At 43.0% G+C, this 27,273-nt stretch overlaps 1 protein-coding gene across 10 annotated transcripts in view; it reads right to left on the bottom strand.

The window, feature by feature from the left end:
* Window positions 1–27,273, bottom strand: part of HIVEP1 (HIVEP zinc finger 1) — a 137,475-nt gene that overhangs the window by 36,427 nt on the left and 73,775 nt on the right. For all 10 annotated transcript variants that reach the window (XM_087763389.1, XM_087763408.1, XM_087763416.1 and 7 more), the window contains one exon: window positions 1,463–7,419. In XM_087763389.1, the coding sequence (XP_087619515.1) occupies window positions 1,463–7,419 (5,957 nt within the window). The remainder of the gene's footprint in view (window positions 1–1,462; window positions 7,420–27,273) is intronic.

Here is a 27,273-nt window from a genome sequence, read left to right as displayed (position 1 = left end):
TGTAATTCTGAAACGGTTTCTTCCTCTTACACAGAGTTTCTCATCCTATTGCTCTTTTCCCCACTGACGACTTTGTATCTTAGCAAAACATTTAGCGAACACAGAAACATCCCAGGGTGACCTCTGACAGCAACAGCCTCTGTCACTCGGCATCCACAGAAATACGCGTCTTTTCCCAAGGCTGTGGTATGTCTCCTCCAAAGCGACCGCTGGCCCTGTGGACCCCAATTCCCAGCCTGATGCCCGGGAAGTTTTGCTGATGGCAGACTGCAGGATTACAGCAAGTTATGATTGCTTTTAACCCCCCCAGAAAAAGGTTTCTATGTCGTAGACAGCTGAAGGACTCTGGAGGGAGGCCGGCCCATGGCTAATGCCCCATTTTTGCCTGCTCTGAGGAGACGTTTGGCATCAAAGACACGGTGTACACAGCAAAGGGGTGAAAAAGAGTGCGAAACTGTGCTGTACGCCAAGGCTCTCTTCGGAGAGCTTTATGGCTTCACTAGATGGGACAATAAAAGCCAGTACTGAATCCATTAAATACACACAGCCACCTCTTGCCATACTATAGGGCAGAGAGCCACCTTTCTTTACCCATTCACAGAGGCAGTTCAATTACTAAGGAACACCAAATCCAGTGCAAACCAGCACAGCTTTGGTCCTGTACATAAGAAAACTGTGAGTGAAATCCTCATCACACGTGTGCAGCCCCGAGACAGCTAAGGAAATGACAAGTGACTACTTTGCTCTGCCACATCTGACTCTGGAATGACGCAGGGTTTTAAGTGGGTCACAAACATTGCCCGGAGTATATTCCACTGCACAAGATTAAACATCGTCTTTGGAGCCGTATCGATCCAAGAAGTTGTCAGTGTTTTTACGGCAGCCGTAATTTTATTTTAAACTTTGTTATTTTTGTCATTATTTCACAGCACTGATTAATCTAGGTGGGAGAAAGGGAAACGGTGCAGTGCTCTTCTCATGGTTAGATGATCACCGATGGTGAAAAATATTTTCCTGGTGTATCCATGGCCACCTGCTCAGGCTGAGCACTCTTTTATAACACAAAATACCAGCTGACTTTTCAGGCAAAAGATGCAATTTAAAATCTTAAATTAACCTGTTTTAAGTTAAAAGTGTTTAACAAATACTTATATCAGAACTATTTTTGTTCTACCCTTTGCATTTAAAAAATAGCCAAACACATTCCTGCCACAATAAACACTTCATATACAGATTTAAATCCGAGAACTAATTTCCATGAAAAGCGATAAATCCTTATGAACAGGTTTCTTAATGGAATTACTTAAGGTCTTTTTAGCAGTGTGATCCAGCATAACTAAAATTAATAGGCACATATATTATACATGTCAGGCATATTACATTCTCTAAAATATGAACAAGCATGATTTCCAAAGCAAATCCTCTGTAAAGGATCAGTATACATCAAGCATAGCTTAAGTACCTTGGTTAAGCTGTTCTTCCACTTGCTTGAATAGACCAATACATCAGATCTGGGATGAGTAGTTCTTGCCTGAGTGTACAGTGGTTTTTCAACTTTTTGTTTTGAATTGAGGAGGGAGAGAGCTACCTTTGTCGACAAACCAAGTGGATTGGGATTGTTGGGACTAATGGTCCAGGTAGAATAGGCTGAGATTTTCTGATCGTTTTGCAGTAGATGCAATGGTTTTCTCTTCAGGAGATAACACCAGGTAAAACTCGTTGAGGTCTTGAGGCTTGGAAATGACAACCTCTGCATTTCTCCCGTGTTCACTGCAGCCAGTGTAGTTACAGGCTTTGCTTGACCCTGGCTATTGATTTGCTTGGTCTCATTACTGTTACTTGGGGACCGTCTTTCTTGACTGCTGCTTACAGCCTTGAGAAGAGAATTCTGATTCTTCACTGGAGACAATTCAGACGGTTTTCTAACTACAAACACGGGCGATGCTGAAGACTTAAGGTCTTCAGATTCTGGTGGCTCCTTTGGGGTTTCTGAAACCCCAGTGTCAGATGAATGACAGTCAGGCAACAGCAGGTCTGAAGTACTAGCTTGGCTGCTTTTTTCATGCTGTGCAACACCATCAGGATCTAAGAGGTGATTTTCAAGAGGCTCTGTGGTGCAAACCTGTCTTACCAAAACTGGTTTCTTCTGCTTACTAGTAAGGTCATTAGATCTAGCGTTCAGTGAATGCAACGGTCTAGCATCTGTCATGCAGGCAGCTCCACTCTCATCCTTAACACGTTTTTGCTGTTTTTCCATGGCAATATCTAAACTGTTGGCTGGGGAAAGCATTCGCTTACTTGAAGCTGTAGCTTCTTGTTGAGGGAAGAGTCCGCTAACTGGCACTTTCTGAATAATATTCAAAGAGCTTGACAAAGGTGAATTTCTGGTTCCACTTTCTGATAGTAAATTTTCAAATTCAAAGGAATTTGGCAAAGTCCTCTGATGATCTTTGTGAGATTTTGGCAGCTGAGTTTTGCCTTCAAGCGTTGGCACTGTCGCAACATTTGTTTTGCAAACAGATTGATTTACCTGATCCTGGGTCACCAAAATGTGAGGAAGGGGTGTAACAGTTGCAAAGCCATAGGATGGCACACTGCTGTGAATACGGACGGGAACCACAAAAGGAGGAATCTGATGTATTTGACTGCTGCAGTTATTAGGGACGATTTGCTTTAGAGGAGGCACAGAGTACGGATTAGACATGTCAGACAGTTTAGTCTGCAGTTCAAAGGAGGATGCATTCTGGTCCACCCCAACTTGACTTGGAACTGTCTGAGTTGATAAAGTATTTTTCAGCAATTTAGAAGAGTATGGTTGACCTATATGTAATGTTTTAACTTGAAGTTGATACTTTGGAGCAAAGCAATCCTTTTTTTCATCGGAATGACAAGAAAGCGCGTATGTGTTCACTTGCTCCCCTTGGGCTGATGTTTTAGTAGAGGTCTGGGAAGGCTGATGAGTTGAGGATGGCTGTCCTTGATTATTCAACACATGATCTAGAGGCTGCTGAACCGAAGACAGGCTAACAGGGTTACAATTTTGAATTGCCAAGTGAGGCCTGGAGTGAGTCTGTGAATGCTGAGTACTTGAAGGAAACTCCACAGAAGATTTGCCGGAGGTCTGCAGCCTGTGCAATGGCACTGTGGGCCTATCCGTAGCGTGAGCTGTCTGAAATGAAGTCGTCGATTTAACTTGAGGCTGATGATTTTCTGGAGCAATATTTAAAGATATTTGTCTTACAAATGGTCCCCTCCTCCGCTCTAGCAGAGGCACATGTCCAGTAACTCCATTTGCAGATGACACTTTCGGAGCGGCTATCTCTACAAGCGAGGCAGATTTTGACAGAGACATGCTTCCACAGTCAAAAGACTTACTCCTGTAGTCCACGACCTCCATTGATGGTTGTGTGCAGCTGATTTGCTCCGAGGCGGCACGTCTCATTTCCCGGTAATGAGGGCCAGGCACAGCCAGTGCGTGCGAGCCAGCGGGAATCATGAGGAACTCTGATGACTTACTAACAGGCTCTGCTTTGGAAGGGTTCTCAGCCTTTGAAGTTTCATCTTTATCGAGTGAAGCTGAGAAACTGGAGGCGTGAGACAAGCTACTCTCCCGACTTAGGCTTCTGGAAAGCGTGGAGTCAACACTTGATTCGGCAGATGAATGCTCCATTTCAGCCAAGCGAATTCTTTTCTTCTTCGGTGGAAGCTTTTCTGTTGGCAATTTTGACAGTGTTTCGCTGCGCTGTGGCCAATTAAACCTTTCTGTCTTTTCCTGATCACTGCATTGGTTTTCTTGGTCCCTGTCTGGTTCTTCTGTGACCAGTATTTCAGGAACCTGGATGTTATGTTGGCGAACAAGTCTCGACGGCTGAAGTGGTGCGCTTCTCTCATTAGAAACTATTTGGCTTCCCTGAACTTCCCCTCTAGGTGCTTCTGACGACAGGGGTTGATGATGCTGGGGAGTATTCAGATGAGAGTGTCTATCCTCTTGGATTACAACTGTACTCAAAGAGCGGTGCTTCGCAACCTTGTTGGGCTCTTGAGAAGAAACTGGTGATACTCTTTCAAACGACTCCGATTTCTCAAATGAGCTATTTCTGCTCAGTGAATTGGTGTGCTGTATTACTGAAATGCCGGTCCCTTGTCTTTTCAACTCCACCTTTTCTTGCACAACTGAACTTGTGTGCTTTTCAATGAGCGGAGACATCTTTGGCTCAGTAGTCTGATCTGTGCCTCGAGCCACAAGCTGAATTTGCGAACTCTGCAGTAGAAGGTTGCTTGGCTGTTGTGATCCTACCACTGTTGTTGCCACACTGTGTTTTGACAGACTGGAAGAATTTGCTGGCTTGCTTTGGCCTTCTGCGTTCTTTGATGGTACGCTCGTATCATTTTGCTGCGGGTCATCGTCATCGCCAACACTTTTCATTTTTCTTCTTTTCCTTATCTGGGGTGTCTGCTCCCAGACGCCAGTTGAAGTAGTAACTCTGTAGTGTAGAATCTGAGGTTGTGTACTGTTTGGAACAGTTTTATGCTCAGGCTCTCGGATTGCTGCTTTAGTTTTAGGTCCATGCAACTCTGAACAATAAAATTTCTTGTGGTTTTCAAAGTTTTCCAGTTTTCTGTACCTGTTTCTGCAGGTTTCACACTCAAACATTGTTCCTCGCACCTGAGGGGACTTCTTTGTTTTTTCTAAATTTGACCCCTGTGCAAGGGACTTGCTCCTTTGCAATAAAGATTCATTTGATAAATTACACCCCATATAACTTTCTTCTACAGATCGCCCTGGTCCAAGAACTTGGCTTTCACCAGTAGAAGAATCTTCTATTGCTGCCTGTCTAACAAGGGTCCGAGGATGTCCACCTTGGTTCAGTGGAGTAGCAGGTCCTGATACAAACACATCATCATATAAAGAGCCAATTTTATCATCAAATGACTGACTGCCTCGAAGAGGATGAGAGGGAGGTATTACATTTGGAGGTACTGCCGAGTAACTGGTAGTAGGCATGGAATTACTTCGTGTTATAGGTAAACAGTCAAGGGATGGTACAGAAAGAAGAAAAACTTGCTTTGATTTCTCAGTGGGTGTAAAAGGAGACTTTGGTATATCAGAGCTTGAGCTAGTTCTTCTTCCCATGGGCTTTAAATCAAACTGGAAAGAATCCTTAAATATGTAGGATTTTGGTGAATCTATGCTTCCTCTTCTTGAAAGAGATGTTCTTCTTGGTTTCACACTATCTAACTGTTTGTCATCCACAACAGCTTCATTATCAGAAATTAACTTGGAGATACGCTCCTCAAGGGTTTTTGTTGCCATGGGAGGTCGCATCTGGCCAGAGAGAATCAGATTTTTTTCAGCACAAACAGTTTGTACCACTGATGCTACCACACCACTTGCTCGCGGCACACAGGGCAGGTTTTTATTTGGATCTTTCTCAGAGGTTAGCAGTCCTCTTACGAAAGGAGCTGGTGGGCTCATTGTTTGATCAGCACTTTCAGAACGAGAGAAATAACCAGAATCAGTACTACCCAAACTTCTAGGGCTCAAAAGACATTTTCCTTGCTGATCTTGGGAACCATCCGTTGCCTGTTGTCTCTGGAGCTGAGCATGCCCTGCTCCTACTGCAGATCCCAGCTGTTCCTCTAATAGGCCCATTTCTACTTTCTGATGTTGCTTGACGTCATGCTCCTTGAATGAGGCTGTATGTGTTAAATTTGACTGAAGAGCTGTCACTTTGGAATCTCCTTTTCTCTGTGCTGCAGCAAGCTTGGGTGCTGGTTCTGTTACTTTTGGGCTATCGGCCCTTAATGGAGAAACATTTACAGGATGAACTACGACTTTTGGTAAAGCTGCCCTTACTTGAGGTTCTGTATCGTGTAAAGAAGAGTCACCCGGTATACAATCTGGGTTGCTTAATGGAATAGGGCTTCCTTTCCGTAATTTTTCTGCACTCGAAATGACTTTCACTATTTGTGCAGGTTCCAGTTCTTGATCATCTTGTCTTTCATCAGCAGTGCCTTCATCTTCACTTTCACCGCTTTCTTCCACATCTGAATGAATGCTAAGTGCTTTGTCTGAGTCATGAGACAAGAAGAGGCCACCTGAATCTGGTTGTAGGACAAGTCCAAGTTTGATAGCATGTGCATGAGATTTTTTGTGCTTGTACAGATTGCTTTTGGTTTTAAATGAAAACCCACATGTCACACAAGGATACGGTCGCTCTCCAGTATGGGATCGGATGTGCTTTTGGAGAACACTGGGCTTGGCACAGGCCCGATTGCAATACTCACAGACGTATTTCCCGAGCTTTTTAGGCTTCTGGTCTTTCAAGAGGTTACATATTTGTTCTACACCATGGTTTACAACTGATGCTATCTGGGCTGAATTACACATGGGACCTATAGACAAGTGTGTTGAACTTGATGTGCTAATTGACAAAGGCGAAGATGAACTAGCTACTAACTGGTTTTGAGGAAAAACCTGAGTTACAGTGGAAGATGAGCTGTGAACGACAGATGAAGTTACTGCTATGCTGTATATCTGCTGGAGCTTGGGGTTTTCTTGACTCTGCTGTTGCACCAGCGATCTAGTGAAACTTGGACACATAACAACCTGGTGATTTTGTTGACTGGTTTTAGTAATAAGGTCTTGTGAATGAGAAACCGATTGGCCTTGTGCTTGTCCAGTCTTGGTTGTTGTTGCTACATGCACATTGTTTAACGTACACGGGTAATAGTGAGGTCCAGCTGCAAACTCACGCTGTGACAAAGCAGGCTGATTTTGGACGCTCATTGTATTGGACGTGAGACTGGAAGAGGTGCTTACAGTTTTATTTGGTCTGAGTTTCTCTATCTGCATCCCGTAAGGGGGGCACTCTTGTGCTAAGGTGTTCAGTTCAGGCTCCATAGCTTTTAATAAGACATCGAATGCAGTGCGTGTACATGGGGATGACGTACTGCAATCAACAAAATTAATACATTCATTACTGTCAGTCTTTGTTTTACTTGATGAGGAGTTTGAGAGGGACTTCTTTTCTGGTGAGTTCAGTTGGTTTGCATCAGCATCCTGCACTGCCTGTTTCCCCAAATCCAAGGACTGATGCGTCAACGAAAGCTTTGTCTGCATTAATGTCTCAGATTTGCTTGTTTCAACACTTATGTCACTACAAAGTGCTCCCCCGTTTTGTTTGGTACATTGATTCCCATTTTGCACGGGTAGGTGATCCTGCGCCGTGGAGTGTTCGGAGGCATCTGGAAGAGCTTTTAGTGGTGAAGGGTCTACATTTTGCTTAACCTTGGCTTCGGCGGGGCTTCTCAAAGGCGATTTCGGGATTTTTTTTAGATGGTTTTCAGTCACGATCTTTTTTCTTTTCACACCCTTAATTGTATCTTGGGTTCCTCTAGTACCAGCATCGGTGATTTCTGTTAAAACACAAAGAATATTAAAACTGGATAAATGCAGTATATTTTTATTTATACCATTTTATCATCTCTAAGTTTCCACAGTAAGCCCTGGGGCAACAGGACTGTCCATTTTTCCAGCCTCCAATATTTTTTTTTAACAGTAAATGCATCTTAGTGAAGATCCATTCTGTTTTCATCTAAAAAGAGCAATGCTTTCTAACTAATGCTGTAAGACATTACAAAAGTAATTCACCATAGGAAAAACTTCAAAGGAAATGTAAGAAAAGCAAGGCTACTGAAAGAATATTTTAGCATTTATAGCAACTCCTTTACAGAGAAAGTACAAAGAAACCTCTCTCTTGCACTTGTTTAAAAATTCAAATTATTATAGCAGGAAAATGAAGAACCAAGACACAAATCCGTTTTCACGTCGTGTTTGTCACTTTTTCCATCTATATGTTGCAGTAGTCAAGGAACGAAGACAACTTCCTCATGGTTGTATTTGTAAGTAGATTTATCGTGGAAATGGCACAACCACCCACACCATCTGTCAAGTACTGTATTTCAGAGCTCCAGTTACTGAACTTCAATAGCATTTCAGATGAGCAACTACTGCAGATGAATAAAATCAGTCACACTTAAATGATTTTCTATTTGTGCATCATGAAAGAAATAAACTAAATTTGAATTATTTCATTACTAGCTACACTTGCTGATTTTAAGCAGGTATGCACGCACAGTTTCAGAGGTGTAGTGAAGAGCAAATGAACTGGAATATTATTCAGCAGAATAATTTTGTAGCAAGTACTTACATTTGTACAAAGTCCAACTTCTATAACAAAAAATACATATAGATAGACTGAATTTCAGTGTTGATATGTACACGCTTATTTTTTTTTATAGATACCTGATGTTGCAGACCTTTGTTTACCTCAACAGTGTGATATTTAATCTGTTAGTTAATTATTTTATTTTTTTTTACTTCTTTCCTAACATGCACTCAGTCATAGCCACCGCCTCAGCTTCCCTCACTGGTAGTGCAGAGGAAGCCAAATATTAAATGGATGTAAATCAATTTTCTTAAGCTTTTACAACTCATTCCTTAGGCTATTAGCCAAAGCCATATATGTCTGATTGCCAATATTCAAAGCAAAGGAAGAATCTGATGTGACTAGAGGGCTGATGCCTCTGAAAAGGTTCAGCTGCATACACTTTTTGGGAAGCAGTACTGAGTAACTACATGTAGTATGTTTACCTGCGCAGAGTCACTCAGGAACAGAGGTTTGTGCGCACTTCTAGGTAAAGGAAAGCCTCAAGACAACGTGTAAAGGGACAAAATTCTCGGTCGACTTCATGGGGAGGTAAGTGGAGAAAGCTCAGACTTCCCAGTACCCATCAACCCTACGGCCCCCCTCTGAGTGGCACGAAGACTACCCTCTTGCAGAAACACCAGCTGGCTTCTATACTGCAGTGGGAGGGAAGCCAAGGCATAGTGTGCATCTGACGAGATAGTGGAGCTGATGAATCCAGGGTGAAATTCCTGCTCCATGTAAAGGAAATCCAGGCAACGCCTAAAGCTTCTCCAGCAGAAGAGAATGCAAAGTGACCAGTAGGAAAAGAAAGGCAAGAAGATGTTACGTGTTCTCCATGACAGAGCATAACCCAACTGGGATGTGTGCTAATGCCAGATACTTGGAAGTTCAAAATCCCATTTCCAACTCAATGCCAACATAAGGTACACATATATTCATTTAGGGTGAATGGATATTCAGGAGATTTCCTCGCAAACGGAAAGACTAAAGACTACACATGACACATAATATATGGCAAACGTGGAAGATCTGCAGAACCTGACCTATTCCTCTCTCAGCCCTACTAGGGGAAGTTTAACCATGAAGAGTAAGAGGCTGTTTTGTCACGTTCAGTAGACCCACGAAAGAGACGCTAGAATTCCTTGTCAGAACTACTGGCTCTGAACCCTAGTTATGGGGACTTAATGCTCCTCTTGTGCATCCAGAAAGAAATTTCTGCAGTAAGCGTTCACTTAACCTTTAAATGAACTTTGCCTTTATCGCTTTATCACCAAAACCTATTAGTATTAGGCTGGATTTAACATATTCAAAGCAGAGCTGTCTTCCATCATGATGTTTTGTACTTTCCATTGCTTCACAATTAAATGAGTGGCTTACACTAATAAGTTATCATCAATAATATTAATGGTGATTTCTTTAAAATTCATAGTCTACTGCAACGATTTTTTCTTCAATAACAACAAAAAACAATTTTACACGAACCAAAGAGAAAATAACAAGGTAATTATATAAAAGGGTGCTTTTAGCCATGGTTTGGTGATCTTTCAGAAGCGTGGCCATGTTAATTGAGCGTAAGTAATTTGGTTCCTTTTATGCACACACCACACCTTTTATCCCATCACAATCACGCCTCCACACCGATCACACTGCCGGTGTTTGTACCGGAGCGCTACGGGAAGAGCTGAGCAGATTACACAGAGCTAGGAAGATAAGAGTGCCAGGAACTGTGAACATCCAAGCAGACAAACGTACACAAAAAGACTAAGGTGTTTTATACTGCAGTAATTGAACAATCAAATGATGTGCTGCTTCCTGATGCCTCAGAATATTAAATAACGAATATTCCTGGCTTTCAACCATATAGGGCAGAGAAACAAGCGTACTCAACCTGCACCATGCTAGTGAACTGGAAACCAACGCAGCTGAAAGATGTAACGTGGCTTACCGAAGCCTTAAAGAAAGTAAAAATGTATCTCTAATCTACCAATCAAGCAATCAAAAATATGAAGTCATTATGAATACAAGATCAGAATTTTCCATAATCTATTTACTGCTTTACTTTTTAAAAATGTTGTTCGACACATGCCAAACCATAAAAATTGTTTGGGAAACTGAAAAGGAAAGAAAAAAAGAATAAACAAAGGCAAGTTATGCATTGCATTACATACAGAAACAGTAATTTTCTTTAGTCTTCACAACCACTAATTGTGCTGCCTCTATACCAATAAAATTCTAGTCTACAGAAATCGTGAGAGCTAGTTTCTTATTTCTATTTCTGACTCTACATCTTTTGTGATTCCAGAGATGGAGTCGCAGGTCTGCTTCAGTGTACCTGTTTATTAAATCTTACAAAATGTACTTTCTTGACAATGGCTTTACAAGGCTTAACAATAGTTTGTGTCCTGTGCTCTACTTTATTCCTAGACAATTTAGAAATCCTTATTATTAATGGAAATCACCTCGTGTTTGCTGACAACCAAATTTCTAGCACATTTGGGGAAAAAAGGAACCCCTGACAACCTTGCTTCACTTCTTTTTAGCTTTTCGTTCCTTTCGTCTAAGTCTTCTTTTTGTATTCCCAGTTTATGCTGAAGATATTCCATTCCACATTTGATAATCTACAGCTACACGCTTGCACAAAGATCAACTGCATCAATATTTCCAGAGGCAAAAACCAAACTGGCGGAAAGCATCAGCCCCAGAATGCTAAACACTCCTCTGCCTTTCAGAGCTACAAACTTTCAGGAGCGTGATAACTTGCTAGGGCCGCGTACCTGCATCAACAAGCTGACACTGAACAAAAAGAACGTAAAAACATCCTCATGTGGAGAAAAAAAAAAAAAAAAAAGAAGCTGATCTGCCTTTCTTTCTCTCCCTGCCACTCCACGCGCTCTGCTCACCTCCCTCTGCAATCATAAAGCCCTTCTCATCGTTCGGCGGTAATTCCCCTTTTTTTCAGGTGGTGAAGTGGTGTTGTTGAGAAGTGCTGTCACCTCAATCAGATTGTCTAAAAAGTATCTTTTTCATAAGCTGTATGACATCAAATAGCATTAAGTTACCCAGCCCGAGAGGAGAGGTAACAATGCCATCGTGCTCAGCACCTCAGTTTTCACATCCCAGGGACACCGGTGCATGCTTTGCCTGGTTGGCTTTGTTCTGCTTTGCCATCAGGACTCTCCGTTTAATTCTTTTGCTTCGGTATGAATTCTGCACTCGAAACATGACAAGAAAAAACGATGTTTCTAAACATGACTTTGTTCACCTATAATTTCCCTGCTGCACTTTGCACAGGAAACAGAGCAAGAGAACACAAGTGTGATGGTGTAGATAGCAATCTGGCAGAGTAACTCATGCAGCAAATAAAGGAAAGGTATAAGTGATCTGATTTTTTTCTTCTGTAGCGTTCACTGGTGAACTAGACAGTGTCTTGACAAAATAAGCTCAATGGCTTTGTTTAAGTAACTTTCAGAACTGCCTGTCGCAAAGCCTACGTGTTATTGTAACACCCACTCTCTTCCTCTCCCTTCTAATAGAGCTACGTGCTTGTACTTAAAAAAAGGGAAGAGAATAAGAGGCAACCGAGGCAAGGCAGCAAGCTCCCTTCTCCCTTAGCGCTACCCTGTGAAACATAGAGAAAGCAACCACTACCTGCCCCTACAGTCCGACGAACGGCACAATTTTCATCTCATGTCCTCACTTTATGTTGCAGAATTAAAAAAAAAAAAAAAGAAAAAAAAAAATCACTGTAGGCTTACACACAGAGACCAGATTTTCAAATCCAAGTGCCTAAACTTTAGCTCCTAAATCTGTACTTTGCTCCGAGGGCACTGCAAATAAGATTAAGCCTCTTCTGAAAGTGTTCAAATACTAATCGACGTCTTAAACCTACAGCTAAAAGGTAACTCTGACACCTAACAACGGTTCAAGGTGGATTCAAAGGTGGAAGGCTTTTCAAAAGAGAAAGACGATTGCTAAGGATCTTATTCCGACTAAAGCTAAACTTCCCAGTGTCTTTAGATATTCAAAATATTCTTATTCTTGACATCTGATACTTATTTAATTTTGATTTCACTGAAACTTATCGAAAGCACTCATGAATCACCCCACTGGGTCTGTTTCCATGAATAAGTGAAGAACATGATTACGAAATAAAGAAATAAGTCCTGCCAGCAAATATAAGGCCACCAGAACTTACATTAAGCACAGCAGGGAATAACTAAACTTTCATTTTTTTATTAAATTACCTCTTTAGCGTCGTACTGCCTCCTACATGTTAAGTACAGCCATAAGTATTTTTCCTAAAATTATTGTTTTTCCAAAGCATAAAAAAATGAACAAAAAAACCTTGATTACATAAACCACACATACAACTACGAAAATGTTCACAGTCAGCATGTCAACAGAAAGATTTGAACAAGATTAACCTAAGTGCTGTGCTTAATTTTAAGCACAAATAGAGAGGACTTTAAAGTCAATCACCAACAATTTTAACAGTCTTATTTCAGGTGCCTAACTTCAGACTTCTCGAGATGGCCACGTGGTGGTGGCTCCCTGTTTCAGAGGTCAGGAGGCAAGTCAAAGAACTTGGGGCACTCCAAGTCAGCAGCGATATTTGAAAACCTCTGTCATTAGGCTTAATCTATGCTTAAGAGCTTTTATCGCTGAGAACACCAGTCCAAACATATACACATTAAAAACCACTTGATCTGTACGTAAAGCACAATTTAACATTAATTAATTAAAAAAGGGGGGGAGCTTTGACATTCAAAGGCAGTCTGATAGGGATTGGATCAAGGGTTGATCTATGTCAACATCTGTCCTTTTGCTCATATCAGCAAATTCTGGAACATTCCATAAGGCATGGATAAGGCAAGTATGGTTTCATGATTTCACACTGCCTGTAAACACATGATTATTTTGCTTGGTGTTTTTAGCAGACAACACTAAGCTCTGGGTTGATATGTGACCCACCAAAGGTATTGGCTGTCAGCAAGAGAGAGGTTACCCAGTCCTCTTTTAAAGGTCATTTCACACCAGGTTTTTGTATTGGAATGACTATTTTATTAGCATAATTTCTCATGATTAACCAAACCAGCAAAAGTCCTACTAACACAAGCTTCAGGAAAGGTGCACCTGTGTTAATATGTGGTACCAGCACTCATTTAAGTACTGCCATTAACCTCAATGACAGCATACATTTTTGTAAAGTCAAATTAAATTTTCATGCTCTCCACCATTGTAACCTGGCAAGCCCATAAAATCTATGTATTTCACGTTCATATATTAAAGGCAATTGTAGAGAAAATGTATATTGATATATACACCAAGAAATCATACCCAGTACCTCTACCACTAAGTAAGTTTCCCAAATTTAAAAATTAGTATCTCATAACATCACAAGATAATTCAGGTGGGAAGGGACCTCAGCAAATCTCCAGTCGAACCTCCTGCTCAAATCAGGGCCAACTATGGGATCAGACCAGGGCCCTTAGGGCTTCGTCCAGCAGGGTCTTGGAAACCTTCAGGGAGAGAGAGTCTATGCAGCCTGCGAGCAACATCTTCCGCTGCTTGACTGTCCTCATGGGGGACAAGCCGGTCCATGCCTCTGTTTTTTTCAACTTATTCCTATCGCCTCTCATCCTCCTACTGTGTTCCACTGCGAAGAGCCTGACTCCCCTTCATCTCACTGATGGTAAAACTAACAGGCACCTCAACAGAAGCAATGCAATCTAAAAATGTTCCGTTTGTTCCACTGGATGCTTTAGCATAACTACAGAGGTGGCCGGCATTGCTTTATATCTAAGTCTATTCGCATGCAATTTATACGTTTTCAAATAAATACATTCCAAGAAATACCCATATTGTTGGCTACCAAAAGTAAGCAATAGTTAAGAACAGGCAAACATTTTTTAATCAAGTTTAGTACAAAATGTAAAGTTTAAACTATGCAATCTACTGTTTCCACTAATTCTACATTACCAGGAGCAAATTGTCACTTTGAAGATAACCCTGTGAAAATAAGAAGTATTTCTTGCCTTTGAGTAACATTTTCCTGAAATAACAGGCCTGCCTATATTGCAAACCAGCCTGAAAGAGACAAGAGCTGGCGTGGGAGTGAGGAAGAGGCTACTCAGACCCCACGTCTCAGCACCTCTCTCACCAGTACTTGAGCTGAAGCTGAAAGGGCAGAATAACTTTCTGGACTGACCGAAGCTAGCGTAAATAGATACAGAAATATTGCACTCATTAATTCAAAACATAAAAGCTTCTTCCCTGAGAATCAAGAATATATACAACCTAGTAAATGAAATAAAGCAAATAATAGGTGCAGCCACAGAGACAGGCGCACTCTGGGCTACTCCTCATGCGCTAGAAGAAATACCGTAGCACCATTAGAGAGGGCAGAGCGGATTAGAGTTATAAATTGTGTAATAACATTTCAGCATATGGTGAGCGAGACACCTTCGCCCCGAGGCACACGGCTTGGACTTATCGGGAAGCTCCCCTGTGATACAGTTTCATCCCAGACGCGAGAGCCTGCCAACTCCTCTTTGGCCTTGGGACAGGTAAGGAGTAAATGACAAGTTGCAGTCTGGAGCTGTCTTTCTGATAGCATCTTTTCAAATCATGGCTACTCACATCAAGACGACCTTGGCGGTGAGACTCCTGGTGGGGTGTAAGGACATAACTACCCTACACTAACGAGACCAATAAAGATCTTTGTAAGAGTTTGGTCTCATTTTCTGTATTTAGCTTCTTGGCTTGAGCGAAGAAAGTACCAACCAACAGATTTTTAGCTATAAAACCAGTGTGCTTGATGAGGAAGACCACAAAGATCAAACAGTAATAAACATCTGACCACTGAGGTAACGCCTCAGCAGAGAAATGCCAACTTATGAACATTCATCAAGGGCAAATATTACAGTATTTTAAACATGCTGAAAAAAATTAAAAACATTTACTATATTAAGTAGCCTCATGGAGTTTACGTACTGGCTCTGCATTACGGCCCTTTAATAACCATATATTCCTTATCTACACAGAAGCCTTAATACTAAACTAAGAAAAGTAATCACCACTTAAGCGCTGTTCAGATAAAGCATGTTGACTATGAGCAGGTGGAGAGACAATGTTATGACACCTAACATCACCAGCAGTCCTAGCCTGAGAAGTTCTTCCTCGCTGGGCACTCCAAAGACACGAAAAAAGACAAGATGCCTCCCCAAAAGCAAATGAACGAGCTCCCAGTCAAAGCCTAATCTGAAACCAGTTCCACCCAGTTATCTATGTAAGAATAAAGCTGGTTAAATATAACCAGCTAGAGAAAGTACGTTGCCAGATACTAACTAAAATACCTCAGGGACATCTGGAAATCTTCCTAGACCGTCAGGCAATGCTGTGAACAGTTTCACGACTAAATTATCTGTTTGCAAGTTAAGGATTATCAGTTATTACTTGAAAGTTAGGATTTGGCTAATAAATCATTAGAACTTCTACCCCTAGCACACAGAAGAAGAAAGGCCATTAAAACAGAATTATAGAATGGCTCATGAAACAGCAACCAGTTTAAGGGTTATCAGCAACAAGCAACTGCTATCTGGTCAGATGAGATACTGAATATAAAATCCCCAAACATGAGTCTCAGGAAAAAACACAGAAATGAAAGGAAGAAGATGTTAACTAAACCCTCTTTGCACAAAACGATGTTCAAACAAGAACACGCTCTTTAGTCATATTCTCTGCATTTCTTTAATATAATCTTCCATTTGAAAAGCAGGGATCAAATGGAGCAATTTCCATACTGCCTGTAGCAACTGAAGAGAGCAGCAAAGAGCTCAGACCTAACAACCATACTATTTAACAACAGAGAAAGGAATAGGAGCCCTGGCAAAGCGTGTAGGAAAAGCCTCACATAGCAGGTCTTTGAGGACTAAATGGCGCTGTGAACATGACAAAAGCAGAAGTTGATTTGATGGAAATCTAGACACAAGGAACGTCCTAACCGTGGACGTCCTAACCATGGAAGCTCGGTCTGGTGTGCTAGAGGTGGGAAGGGTGATCTCCCCCAGGTTAGGTTTGCTTCAGCATCGGTGGGAGGCCCTCAATGCCGAGACCTCTGAGCTTTTCAGAGCTCTTTCCTTTCCCCAGCCTCTCTTGTCCTTTTCCACAGACGTGCACAGTCTCTCTTTTCTCTCTCTCAAACATACACCCGTGCACCTTTTTAGGAGATTCCTGTGAAAGTCTCCATCCAGGTCTGCCAGTAGCACACAACTACCAGCGAGTGGTACACTGTACCTAACTCACCATCCATTTACATATAGTATTTTCCCTTCAGAAGGAGGCCAAAGGAAATTAACAGCTGAAAGGAGCTAAAGGATTATCTGGAAAGTATGAAAAACACACTCATTTACTCATATGAAGGCAGACTACAAGGAAGCTAACAAGTGAAAAATCCTGTATTTCCACAACTGGCTTGCTCCCAGCTCACATCAGCTAAAACTAGCAACCTATTGCATTTACTACACGCGCGTAGGTATGCCTCTCAAATTAGCTAGTTCGTTAGCTCAGCATCTTCCCACCACAAAAATAAGCTTGTTCTGGCCTCAGATTTTAGAAACTCACAAGAAATGCTTCTGTGCATTAAAGCAGGGTCAAGCTCAAAATGCTACTGCATCTGAAGACATAGCCACTGATTTAACAACGCACTGTACCGTGATTTGGAATAGCCACTTCCCATTTACTATCAGAAAGATGCTTTTTCAACAATTGTTTTACAAAGTTAATTTGTATAATGTCCCTTTGAAAATGATACTTGCAGGCTGGAATCTCTTTTGCTGAACTGTCACTCAAAAAAATTTGCTATACTTGTCAGAAAAAGTCAAAATACTATTACTTTAACATCCCATTAATGCTTTAACCAAGTTCTCATAATAGCTCCAAAGGATGAAATGTTCAATTTAAAACTGTAAATCTGTTTGTCTGCCTGTCAAAACAATACCAGTTCTTGCTGTGTCTAGCACCAGCAGTGGATTTACCGAGCAGATTTTCAGCTGCTAGTAGTCTAAACTAAATGTACTAACCAAAGAAAATTAAAATAGAAATAACAGATACAGACATTGACTCACAACCCAGGAGGTTTACAGGAGCCAGAAAACTTCCCTGGGTTAAGCCCATATTCTAACGTCGTTTCTCAGAGCAAAGAACACGTAAACATCTCCACTTTTATCAGTTTGCCCCCACTGGTAAAATGAGGACATTAAAATGTACTTAACTATTGAAAACGAAAGCAATGAAAAATGAGGTTAAATGACATCAGAGACTATTCCTGCTCCCACAGAAGTCAGGAGAGTTTTCTCACTGTCCTTTGTGGGCACAAAACCCTGCACTGAATGTGCCTGAAGACAGAAAGAACCTTTCAAGTCGTCATTGTTGTTATTAGCAGCATGCAACATTCCCTCAATGTGAAAACACCAGAGATTTTAAGAATAGATGGGACTTCATGAAAATGTGAGCTCTTGCGTGACATGAGCTACAGACACGAATAGTTCCCGCATTAAGCCAATCATGGCTGTCTGAGCTGTATAAATATTTTAGGAAGATAATTCAGTCTTGATTTAAAGCCTTATAGTTTGACGTACACAGAACAATTTAAATAAATTACCTCTCAGACACATGTATTGACATATTTTAATGTAGATACAAACACTTTATGAAATCAGACATCAAGGAAATGCAAACTGAAATGCATGAAATATCACTGCTAGCTTGTAGTTTTGAACATTTAGAAAGTAAAAGGTAGGGAGCTCTCGTGTACGTCAACAGAAAAATAAAAAGGCAAGCTAATCCTCTCAACAGCATTAAGTAGCAAACAGGACACTACTGTAACTTGCAACTTTTGAAGATCTGATACTTCCATTTAGAGCAACTGTATTGCTAGCCCATATGGTTGCTGAAGATAAGGACGGAAAGATGAAAAGAATCAAATGAAACTTTGGATCTTGGTTGCATGTATTGCCTCAAACGTAAGGCATAGTTTCCTACAAACACAAAATGGAAAGAAAATGTTTTGGATGAATGGTAGTACGTGGGTACCACAGCAGCAAAGAATCCAGAAAGCTCACATGCTTGCAAACCTACAGGAAAAATTCAGGGAAACATCTGTGGAAGATGAGGTCACTCCAAGCCAGTGAATCAAAATGCTTAAATAGTTTAGTACCACATTTCCAGATTTTTGCTTGATCTCTTCCCTTCTCATTCAATTTCCTAGTTCCCTTGAACACTGGGACGAAAGAATCCAGTATCGAGCACAGCTGACGACCTAGGGAGCAGGGTACGTCACCAGCACGCAGTGCTCCCACCTGCTTTTTGGCAGGGAGAGGTGCAGGGGCCGAGAGTGGGATGGGGAGTGCCTGCGGGGAGGGGAGGGGAGAGGAGGGAAGGGGCCTGGCCGCTCCTTTGAGGCCAGATGGTGGGCCGATGAGAGTCATCTGTAAGCTGGGACATGGCAACATAAAAAGGGAATCAATCTGTAAGACGAGACATATGCAACGTCTTGTTTATCTAGGGAAAATGCTGGTATATTTATAATAATGCATTTGAAACTCCCTCTATAATTTTGTCAAATAACGTGCGTTCATTTAACAAGAGGGATGATGAGGTAAGGAGGGTTTGGAAGGACTCAGAAGATAGAAAATATGTCTACCACGAATCTGCAGCAGAACCTACGTTTTTGAACTAAAGTCTCATGCTTCCATTTATAATGACAAACTTCCTCACCTAAATCTCAGTGCTGTTCAATTTACTAGAAAAATAATATTCCAGTTAAAAAAACAGCAGATGGGCAAACAAGGTAAAGGGCATTTAATTTCAGTTGCCTCTCCTCCATGCCAACGCACTACTTCAAAGGGACTGCAAGTGTGGGAGGGGAACATATGTGCATGTGGATTGTGCATCTCAGAGAATATTTGCTGCTGGAATGTAATCTCTCCTTTTTTACTCTTTCTTTCCACAATAGCTCAAATGTACATTCACACAATGGGTGGCTCCACATGGTTATATGTGGATGTAAGGCAAGCTGCCCTTGGGAGGCAGTCCTGAAGGGCAAAGGAGTCCAGGAAGGCTGGATGTTATTCAAGAAGGAAGTCTCAAAGGCACAGGAGCAGGCCGTCCCCATGTGCTGTAAGTCGAGCAGGCGGGGGAGAAGACCGGCCTGGCTGGACGGAGAGCTTTGGCTGGAACTCAAGAAAAAAAGGAGAGCCTACCACCTTTGGAAGAAGGGGCAGGTCACTCAGGAGGACTACAAGGATGTTGTGAGGTTATGCAGGGAGAAGATTAGAAAGGCGAAGGCCCAGCTACAACTTAAACTGGCACCGTCGTTAAAGATAACAAAGAATGTTTTTATAAATATATCAGTAACTAAAGGAGGGCCAGGGAGAATCTCCCTCCTTTGTTGGATGCAGAAGGTAACTGTGCCACGAAGGATGAGGAGAAGGCTGAGGTACTTAATGCCTTCTTTGCCTCAGTCTTTAATAGTCAGACTGGCCATCCTCGGGGTTTTCAGGCCCCTGAGCTGGGAGATGGAGATTGGATGCAGAATGAAGCCCCAGCTGTTGAAGAGGTAGCAGTCACCGACCTGCTCCTTCACCTCAATGCTCACAAGTCCATGGGGCCCGACGGGATCCACCCGAGGATACTGAGGGAGCTGGCAGAGGAGCTTGCCAAGCCACTCTCCATCATTTATCAGCAGTCCTGGTCAACTGGGGAGGTCCCAGATGACTGGAAGTTAGCAAATGTGACACCCCTCTACAAGAAGGGTCGGAAGGAGGATCCCAGGAACTACAGGCCTGTCAGCCTGACCTCGGTGCCGGGAAAGGTCATGGAGCAGATCATCTTGAGTGCCATTACACGGCACGTGCGGGACAGACAGTGGATCAGGCTCCGCCAGCATGGGTTTATGAAAGGGAGGTCCTGCTTCACTAACCTGGTCTCCTTCTATGACAAGGTGACCCGCTTAGTGGATGAGGGGAAGGCTGTGGATGTTGTCTACTTGGACTTTTGTAAGGCCTTTGACACTGTCTCCCACAGCGTTCTGCTGGAGAAGCTGGCTGCACACGGCTTGGATGGATGCACTCTGCACTGGGTTAAAAACTGGCTGGACGGCCGAGACAAGAGAGTGGTGGTAAATGGAGTCAAATCCAGTTGGCGGCAGGTCAGGAGTGGTGTTCCCCAGGGCTCAGTGTTGGGGCCGGTCCTGTTCAGTATCTTCACTGATGATCTGGATGAGAGGATCGAGTGCACCCTCAGGAAGTTTGCACACGACACCAAGTTGGGTGGAAGTGTCGATCTGCTGGAGGGTAGGAAGGCCCTGCAGAGGGACCTGGACAGGCTGGGTCGATGGGCCGGGGCCAACTGTATGAGGTTCAACAAGGCTCAGTGCCGGGTCCTGCCCTTGGGTCACAACAACCCCATGCAACGCTACAGGCTGGGGGAGGAGTGGCTGGAGAGCTGCCCAGCAGAAAAGGACCTGGGGGCGTTGGTTGACAGCCACCTGAATATGAGCCAGCAGTGTGCTCAGGTGGCCAAGAAGGTCAATGGCACCCTGGCTTGTACCAGAAACAATGTGGCCAGCAGGACCAGGGAGGTGACAGTGCCCCTGTACTTGGCACTGGTGAGGCCACACCTCGAGTACTGCATTCAGTTTTGGGCCCCTCACTACACGAAGGACATCGAGGTGCTGGAGCGTGTCCAGAGAAGGGCAACGAAGTTGGTGAAGGGTCTGGAGCACAAATCTTAAGAGGAGCGGCTGAGGGAAGTGGGGTTGTTTAGTCTGGAGAAGAGGAGGCTGAGGGGAGACCTTATTGCTCTCTACAACAACCTGAAAGCAGGCTGTAGCGAGGTGAGGGTCTGTCTCTTCTCTCAAGTAACAAGTGATAGGACGAGAGGAAACGGCCTCAAGCTGCACCAGGGGAAGTTCAGGTTGGATATTAGGAAAAACTTCTTCATCGAAAGGGTGGTCAGGCACTGGAACAGGCTGCCCAGGGAAGCGGTTGAGTCACCATCCCTGGAGGTATTTAAAAGACTGGTAAACGTGGTGCTCAAGGACATGGTTTAGTGGTGGACTTGGCAGTGCTAGGTTAACGGTTGGACTCGATGGTCTTAAGGGTCTTTTTGAACCTTAATGATTCTATGAATGGAGAATCTCAGTCCTGCATGCAAACAGTGACTATAGAGCCACTCCACCAAATGCCATGTCAACCTTAAGGCTTCGGAGACACATTAGCACCCACTGAAAGTGCAGACAGAAGCTTTAATAGGCCCATGACAGAGGCTGGAAATAAAGGTATTTTTCAACAGCACCCCAGAAGTCGCTTGGACCTTGCTGGAGTTTAAACCAGGGCTTTGAATGGTTCTGTCTTGGTGGTTTCTCAGCAAATACTGACAGAGCCTGCTGCCATTTAAACAACCACTGATCAAGTCAGACAAAACTCTTAGACCTGCCAACAATGCTTCTGTATCTAAGAATGCAAATGAAGAGGGCACTACTAATATCGAAGCATGAGATGCTGGAAAGAGAACTGATCTAGGTGAAATTCTGATGCTGTCTCAGGGAGAAACTTGTGGTACATCTGGAAGGGAGCTCTATCATCAAGAGGTGAGAGCAACCTAGAAATCCACCTTCACAGACCAAGAAGTTAACAGCTATGTTGAGGATCTGAAATGGCAGATGCAGGAGAACACATAGCATAGTCTTCCAATTCCACGTGCAGCATCTCCAGCAGCAGGCAAGAAACTGAAAATACTCTTTAAGGAATGTGAAAATGATGGAGTGAGAAAGTATAGTGATTTGGTTGATAGGCAAATGACAGACTCAAACAGGTGCTACATAGACTTCAACATAGTTTAAGGACAGACCTGATCCCTTCAGCTCAAGTGGGCACTCCAAAATGAGTACTCACTCTATCAGAATTGATAAACTGGAGGGGACCAACATAACACATTGATCTGAAACTTAACTGCCAGCTTATTCCTTTCTGCTATCTAAGACATCGTCTTTTCTGGGTGTGAGACCAGGAGTGCTATAACAAAGAGAGCCACCAGAACATGGATCCTGGTCCGTGCTATGGAGCGTCGACCTTGCAGGAAAGGTGCTGTACAACAGGTAAATCTTCCCATGCTTTGTCTGAGTAAAGTCAGCTGCAGTTGTTGAGGCAGCAGGATAATACAAAGCCTCTGACCCCTAATAAGATAGATAGGTTGAAAACACGCTTCTCCTTGAAGCTAGACAAAGAGATACCTGCCAGTCCTGGGAAGAGATCAGGAGAGGAGACTGGCGTATGCCTGTGTGCCATTAGGAGGACTGGAAGTCTGAGTTCAGGATGGATTTGTTATATTGCATACAGGTTGCAGTGACAATCGGTAAACTGTTTAAAATTTTACCTACTGAAGAAATAGGTACAGACAGTCTACCCATCTCCCCATCTCCTGCATGTGCTGGTTTTGGCTGGGATAGAGTGAATTTTCTTCATAGCAGCTAGTATGGGGCTATGTTTTGGGTTTGTGCTGGCAACAGTGTTGATAACACAGGGGTGTTTTAGTTACTGCTGCGCAGTGCTTACACAGAGTCAAGGCCTTTTCTGCTTCTCACCCCACTCCACCAGCGAGTAGGCTGGGGGTGCACAAGAAGCTGGGACAGGACACAAGCCGGGACAGCTGACCCCAGCTGACCAAAGGGATATTCCATACTGTATGACGTCATGCTCAGCATATACAGCTGGGGGAAGAAGGAGGAAGGGGGGGATGTTCAGAGTGACGGCGTTTGTCTTCCCAAGTCACCGTTACACATGATGGAGCCCTGCTTTCCTGGAGATGGCTGAAAGCCTGCCTGCCAGTGGGAAGTAGTGAATGAATTCCTTGTTTTGGTTTGCTTGTGTGCGCGGCTTTTGCTTTACCTGTTAAACTGTCTTTATCTCAACCCATGAGTTTTCTAATTGCCATGACTGAGAAGCAGAAGGAGGAAATCCATCTTCCATCTGATCTAGCCACTTATCATTGATCCTTTTGGCTATGACATGGCAAGAAGCGGTTATCTGAAATGATGTAGTTGAGTCCAGGATAGTACTCATAACAGCCAGAGAGGCCCCAGGATTGGTGGGCAATGCAGGGTATAAATCAGTTCATGAGATGGTTCTTTTGGGGATCTGCCATCCACTTTGTGGCAAATCTCAGTGTTGCTGGAGTTTGTCACCAACTTTAGTTCCCTGAACAGTTTCAGAAGCTGAGATAGAGATTTAGGCGGCAGTCTTAGCATTGCCTGTGCCAAGTAAGGAGGTAACCAAGTTAGTTCCACTAGTCCTAAAGAATGCAATGACAGTGTTTGTGGAGCTGAAGTACCTAGGACCCAGACTGCTGTGACAGGCAGAGAACTGCTGCAACAGATAAAGAAGAAAACAAATGCTTACAGCGCTTCATATTGGCCTTCAGTGGCTGAACTGGTTCTGGGGATGACCAAATCAGAAGCCTCTGTGGTAATCACAAGGATCTGAGAGGACTTGACTTTACCAGTCTGGAAGGGAGAAGACAGAGAGACTTTCTTGGGATGGCTTTCTTAAGAGGATGGCCAGCGGTAGATCAAAGACAAAGCCGTCAGATTCAGCTGACTGCCTTCCAGCCCATGATACCCACTGGGTCCCATATCAGAGAAAGCTTTCACTGCCTTCTCAAGGAGAAATTTTCTGTAGTTCAAGCTCACCATCCCTTCCAGGTTTTAAAGAACACCATGTGAGCACTCACTGGGAGCAAGACCTTCTCTGTCACATTAATGAAACCCTGTACGTGTCAGAAGATGAAATTCAACCCCAAAGCAGGGGTACACCCAAGGTGTAAATCAGCCTTGGGAGATATCATCAAAGCTAAAGAGAAGCACAGCTAATTCATAGCAGCAATCGGGCAGTTGAAAGAAAACTAAATGACACAAGAATTATCCACTTTAGATACTCACAGAGTGGGAAGGTGAGCACGGCCCCTAACGAATATGTTACTGGTCTCAAGCAGCAGGCCATGTGAATATCCATAATCTGAATGTATTTGTGGAATATCACTCCAAAAAATAAAAAAGTAGGTGTTCCAGTTGCAGCTCTATACTAAAGTCCGCAAACTTGAAAACTACATCTGCTCATTTACTGTCTCCTCTGTGCTTAATAGAGACCTATTCCAATTTGCACTTAATTGGATTACTACAGCTAATGGCAAAATGAGGTGTTAAATACATATCTTTTTGTAGTCAATTAAATTTAACTTAAATCTCACACACGTATAAAGTTATGACTGATCAGTGCACAACGCTAGTCAGCAGAAACCCAGCATGATTAAACTTAGGAAAAATTCCTCCCTGCAAATATGCTGTGCTACTGACAGCTCCACTACTGATGGAGCAGTAGTTAACTTACGAAAACTCCACAAAATTACGGTCCTTATTCATTTCAGATAGGAGATAAACAAATCTAAAGCAATCTAGATGAACTGAAAGACAAAATAAATGAACAAAGAAGAAAAATATATAACCATACTTCACGTGAATCTGTAGACACTGGACTGTCATTTAAAATAACTTATGTGAGTATGTGCACATTTTTGTTTAATTGTTTAGCTCAAAACATGTATTTTCTTTTTTCAGTGGCCTTCAGATTCTAAAGCTTCAAATAAATAATTTCATTTACTTCATAGTACCAAGAAATCTATCTATTCAGACATTTAAGAAAAACAAAAAAAAAAAGGTAGAGGACATTTTTACTTTGAAAAGAGTAGCCTTATTATCTCAGTTATTTCTTTATCCGTCTTCTACGTAAAGAACTATTTTTCAATTGCCAGCCATATGAATTTAGATTAGGAGTCAAAAATTAAGCAACAATCTCTTTGACTCCTGAGATGCTGCAACCCGAGTGCCACCATCAACATAAACCTTTGCAACCCCATCCTTTTCAGACTACATTGTTAAGCTTACACTAGAGAAGTTGTCTTCCTTTGTGCAAAGGTGATACTGGGCCACATGTGAGAACAAACGCCTGAAAGCAGAGGTTAGCTCATCTTTAGTTTGAACGTGCCCATCACAAAAAATAACCCAGACCAATATTACTTCTGCAAGATCAACAGCAACGAGCATACAGCAACACTTTACACACCAAGTTTTTTATGTTTGGATGACACTTATCTACAATCCATTACACAAAAATACATCCAAACTATTCAGTAGAAGGTCTAGTTTGTTGAAAAGTCTTTGTAAATGTTTGAAGGACTGCTATCACCACCTAGCCACTTGTTTTTTTTCTTTTCCACCTTTTACAAATACGTAGAGCAACATCACAGTCCTGGTGCCCATGCGAGACAGTTTGTATCAAACCTTCTCTTGAAAAACTAAATCAGAGTTTGGAGAAAAGAAAGCTGAGCAGGACATGGACGAGGTTCATAAAATCATGAAGGAAGTGGCTAAGGTGAATGCAGAACTGCTATTTAATAAATCACACAATGCTTGAAGCAGGGGACACCTGTTGAAACTAGTCGGAAATCGAGAAAAAAGGAAAAATAATGTACTTTTTTATGTGATTAGTAGTGAACTTCTGCAGTTTGCTGCCAGACTATGCTGGATGCAGACAGCTTTTAATCAAAAGGATTCATGGATAACAGGTCCAAAAATGTCTAGATACTAAAGGGATGAGGCAGACATCCCTAATCCAATGTCTGTGGACAGGATGAGGGGAACGGACTGCAGAATGTGGCCAGGCTTATGTGCTGTCCTTAAATAATATGTCCTATTGCCTCCATTGAAGGCAGAATGCTGGGCCAGATGGACCCTGCTGAGATCTGCTCAGGTATTTCTTACGCTTTCTAATCTTCAAAAAGTTTTGAAGTTCATTGTTTCAAAAGATAATAAACCTTGATTCCAGGACAGAGCGTCGACAATTTACAAGGGTGTTCACAGATGTGTCACAGGCCAGAAGGACAGCTCACTACCACAAGAGGTGAATGCCTACCCAGAACAAGACAAAGCACTGACACGTGGTACTGTCAGGGGAAAATATTTCAAGCCAAATCCAGCAGCCCGAGAGAGGCGAGGCTGCTGTCGCTCCATGCCCCCAGGTCCAACCAGTAGCAAGGCTGAACATGTTTTTCCAACAGGCACATGCACACAGAGCACATATATACACCACATAGATACATATATATATACATATATATGGCTGGACATACAGATCCCAGACAGGCCTCAGAGCGCTCATACCAACACTAACGGCCTCATCCTACTCCCCGCTCTGGCTGAGCAGGATGGAAATCCATTAATGGGAATATATCCATATGTCCAAGGTGGATCCCTCCAGCAGCTGGCCTCAGACAGTCTGCCCAGTAGCCACTCCTGGATCCCAGTCTCCCCAGCTGCTGCCACCTGGACATATGAGCCCTCGAGGCTGCAGGCAGGCAGACACCCCATGAACCGCCCCCCCCCCCCCCCCCGCAAGGTGTCCAGGACTCCGCTGTTCCCAACAGCCGCCCCCTGTGCTCTCACCCCTACAGACACGCAGCTACTCTCACCCCCACAGCTGACCTTTAGAGACCTCCAAACCCATCCTGCACCCCAGCCCACTTCACCTACTCGCTGTCTCATCCGGCTTGATCCTTGCTAACCATCACGTGCTCACCCACAGACCTGCACTCATTCCAGTTGCTGCACCATAGACCCCCATACACACGGGGAGCAAAGAGCCCCTCACTGGTAAACAGTTGAAGGTGGAGTTTAACGAGGAGACAGGGGAGACTGTGCTGGTCAGGAGCAGTACATCGCCAGACAAGCATCCAAGCCAGCCTCTGCTAACATGCAAACATTTTGTTGTCCCTTTACTTCCCACATTTGTTCCTCCCCATATCACCTAAATCCCTCCCTTTTCCCACCTTTGGTTCCTCCCCTAGGCACCCCATAATAAGTCCTGTGCAATCCCTAAAAGCTCTTCCCCTGCATCCCCCGACATGTCCCACATCCTCAGCTAGCAATGCCCTTAGTCCAAAAACCAAC

Source organism: Nipponia nippon, unplaced genomic scaffold, assembly GCF_047370975.1.
Source record: "Nipponia nippon isolate SJK-2023a ecotype South Korea unplaced genomic scaffold, ASM4737097v1 scaffold_1, whole genome shotgun sequence".
In the NCBI taxonomy this organism is placed as follows: Eukaryota; Metazoa; Chordata; class Aves; order Pelecaniformes; family Threskiornithidae; genus Nipponia; species Nipponia nippon.
Note: the sequence above shows the minus strand (reverse complement) of the source record. Positions and strands in the feature narration are given on the sequence as shown.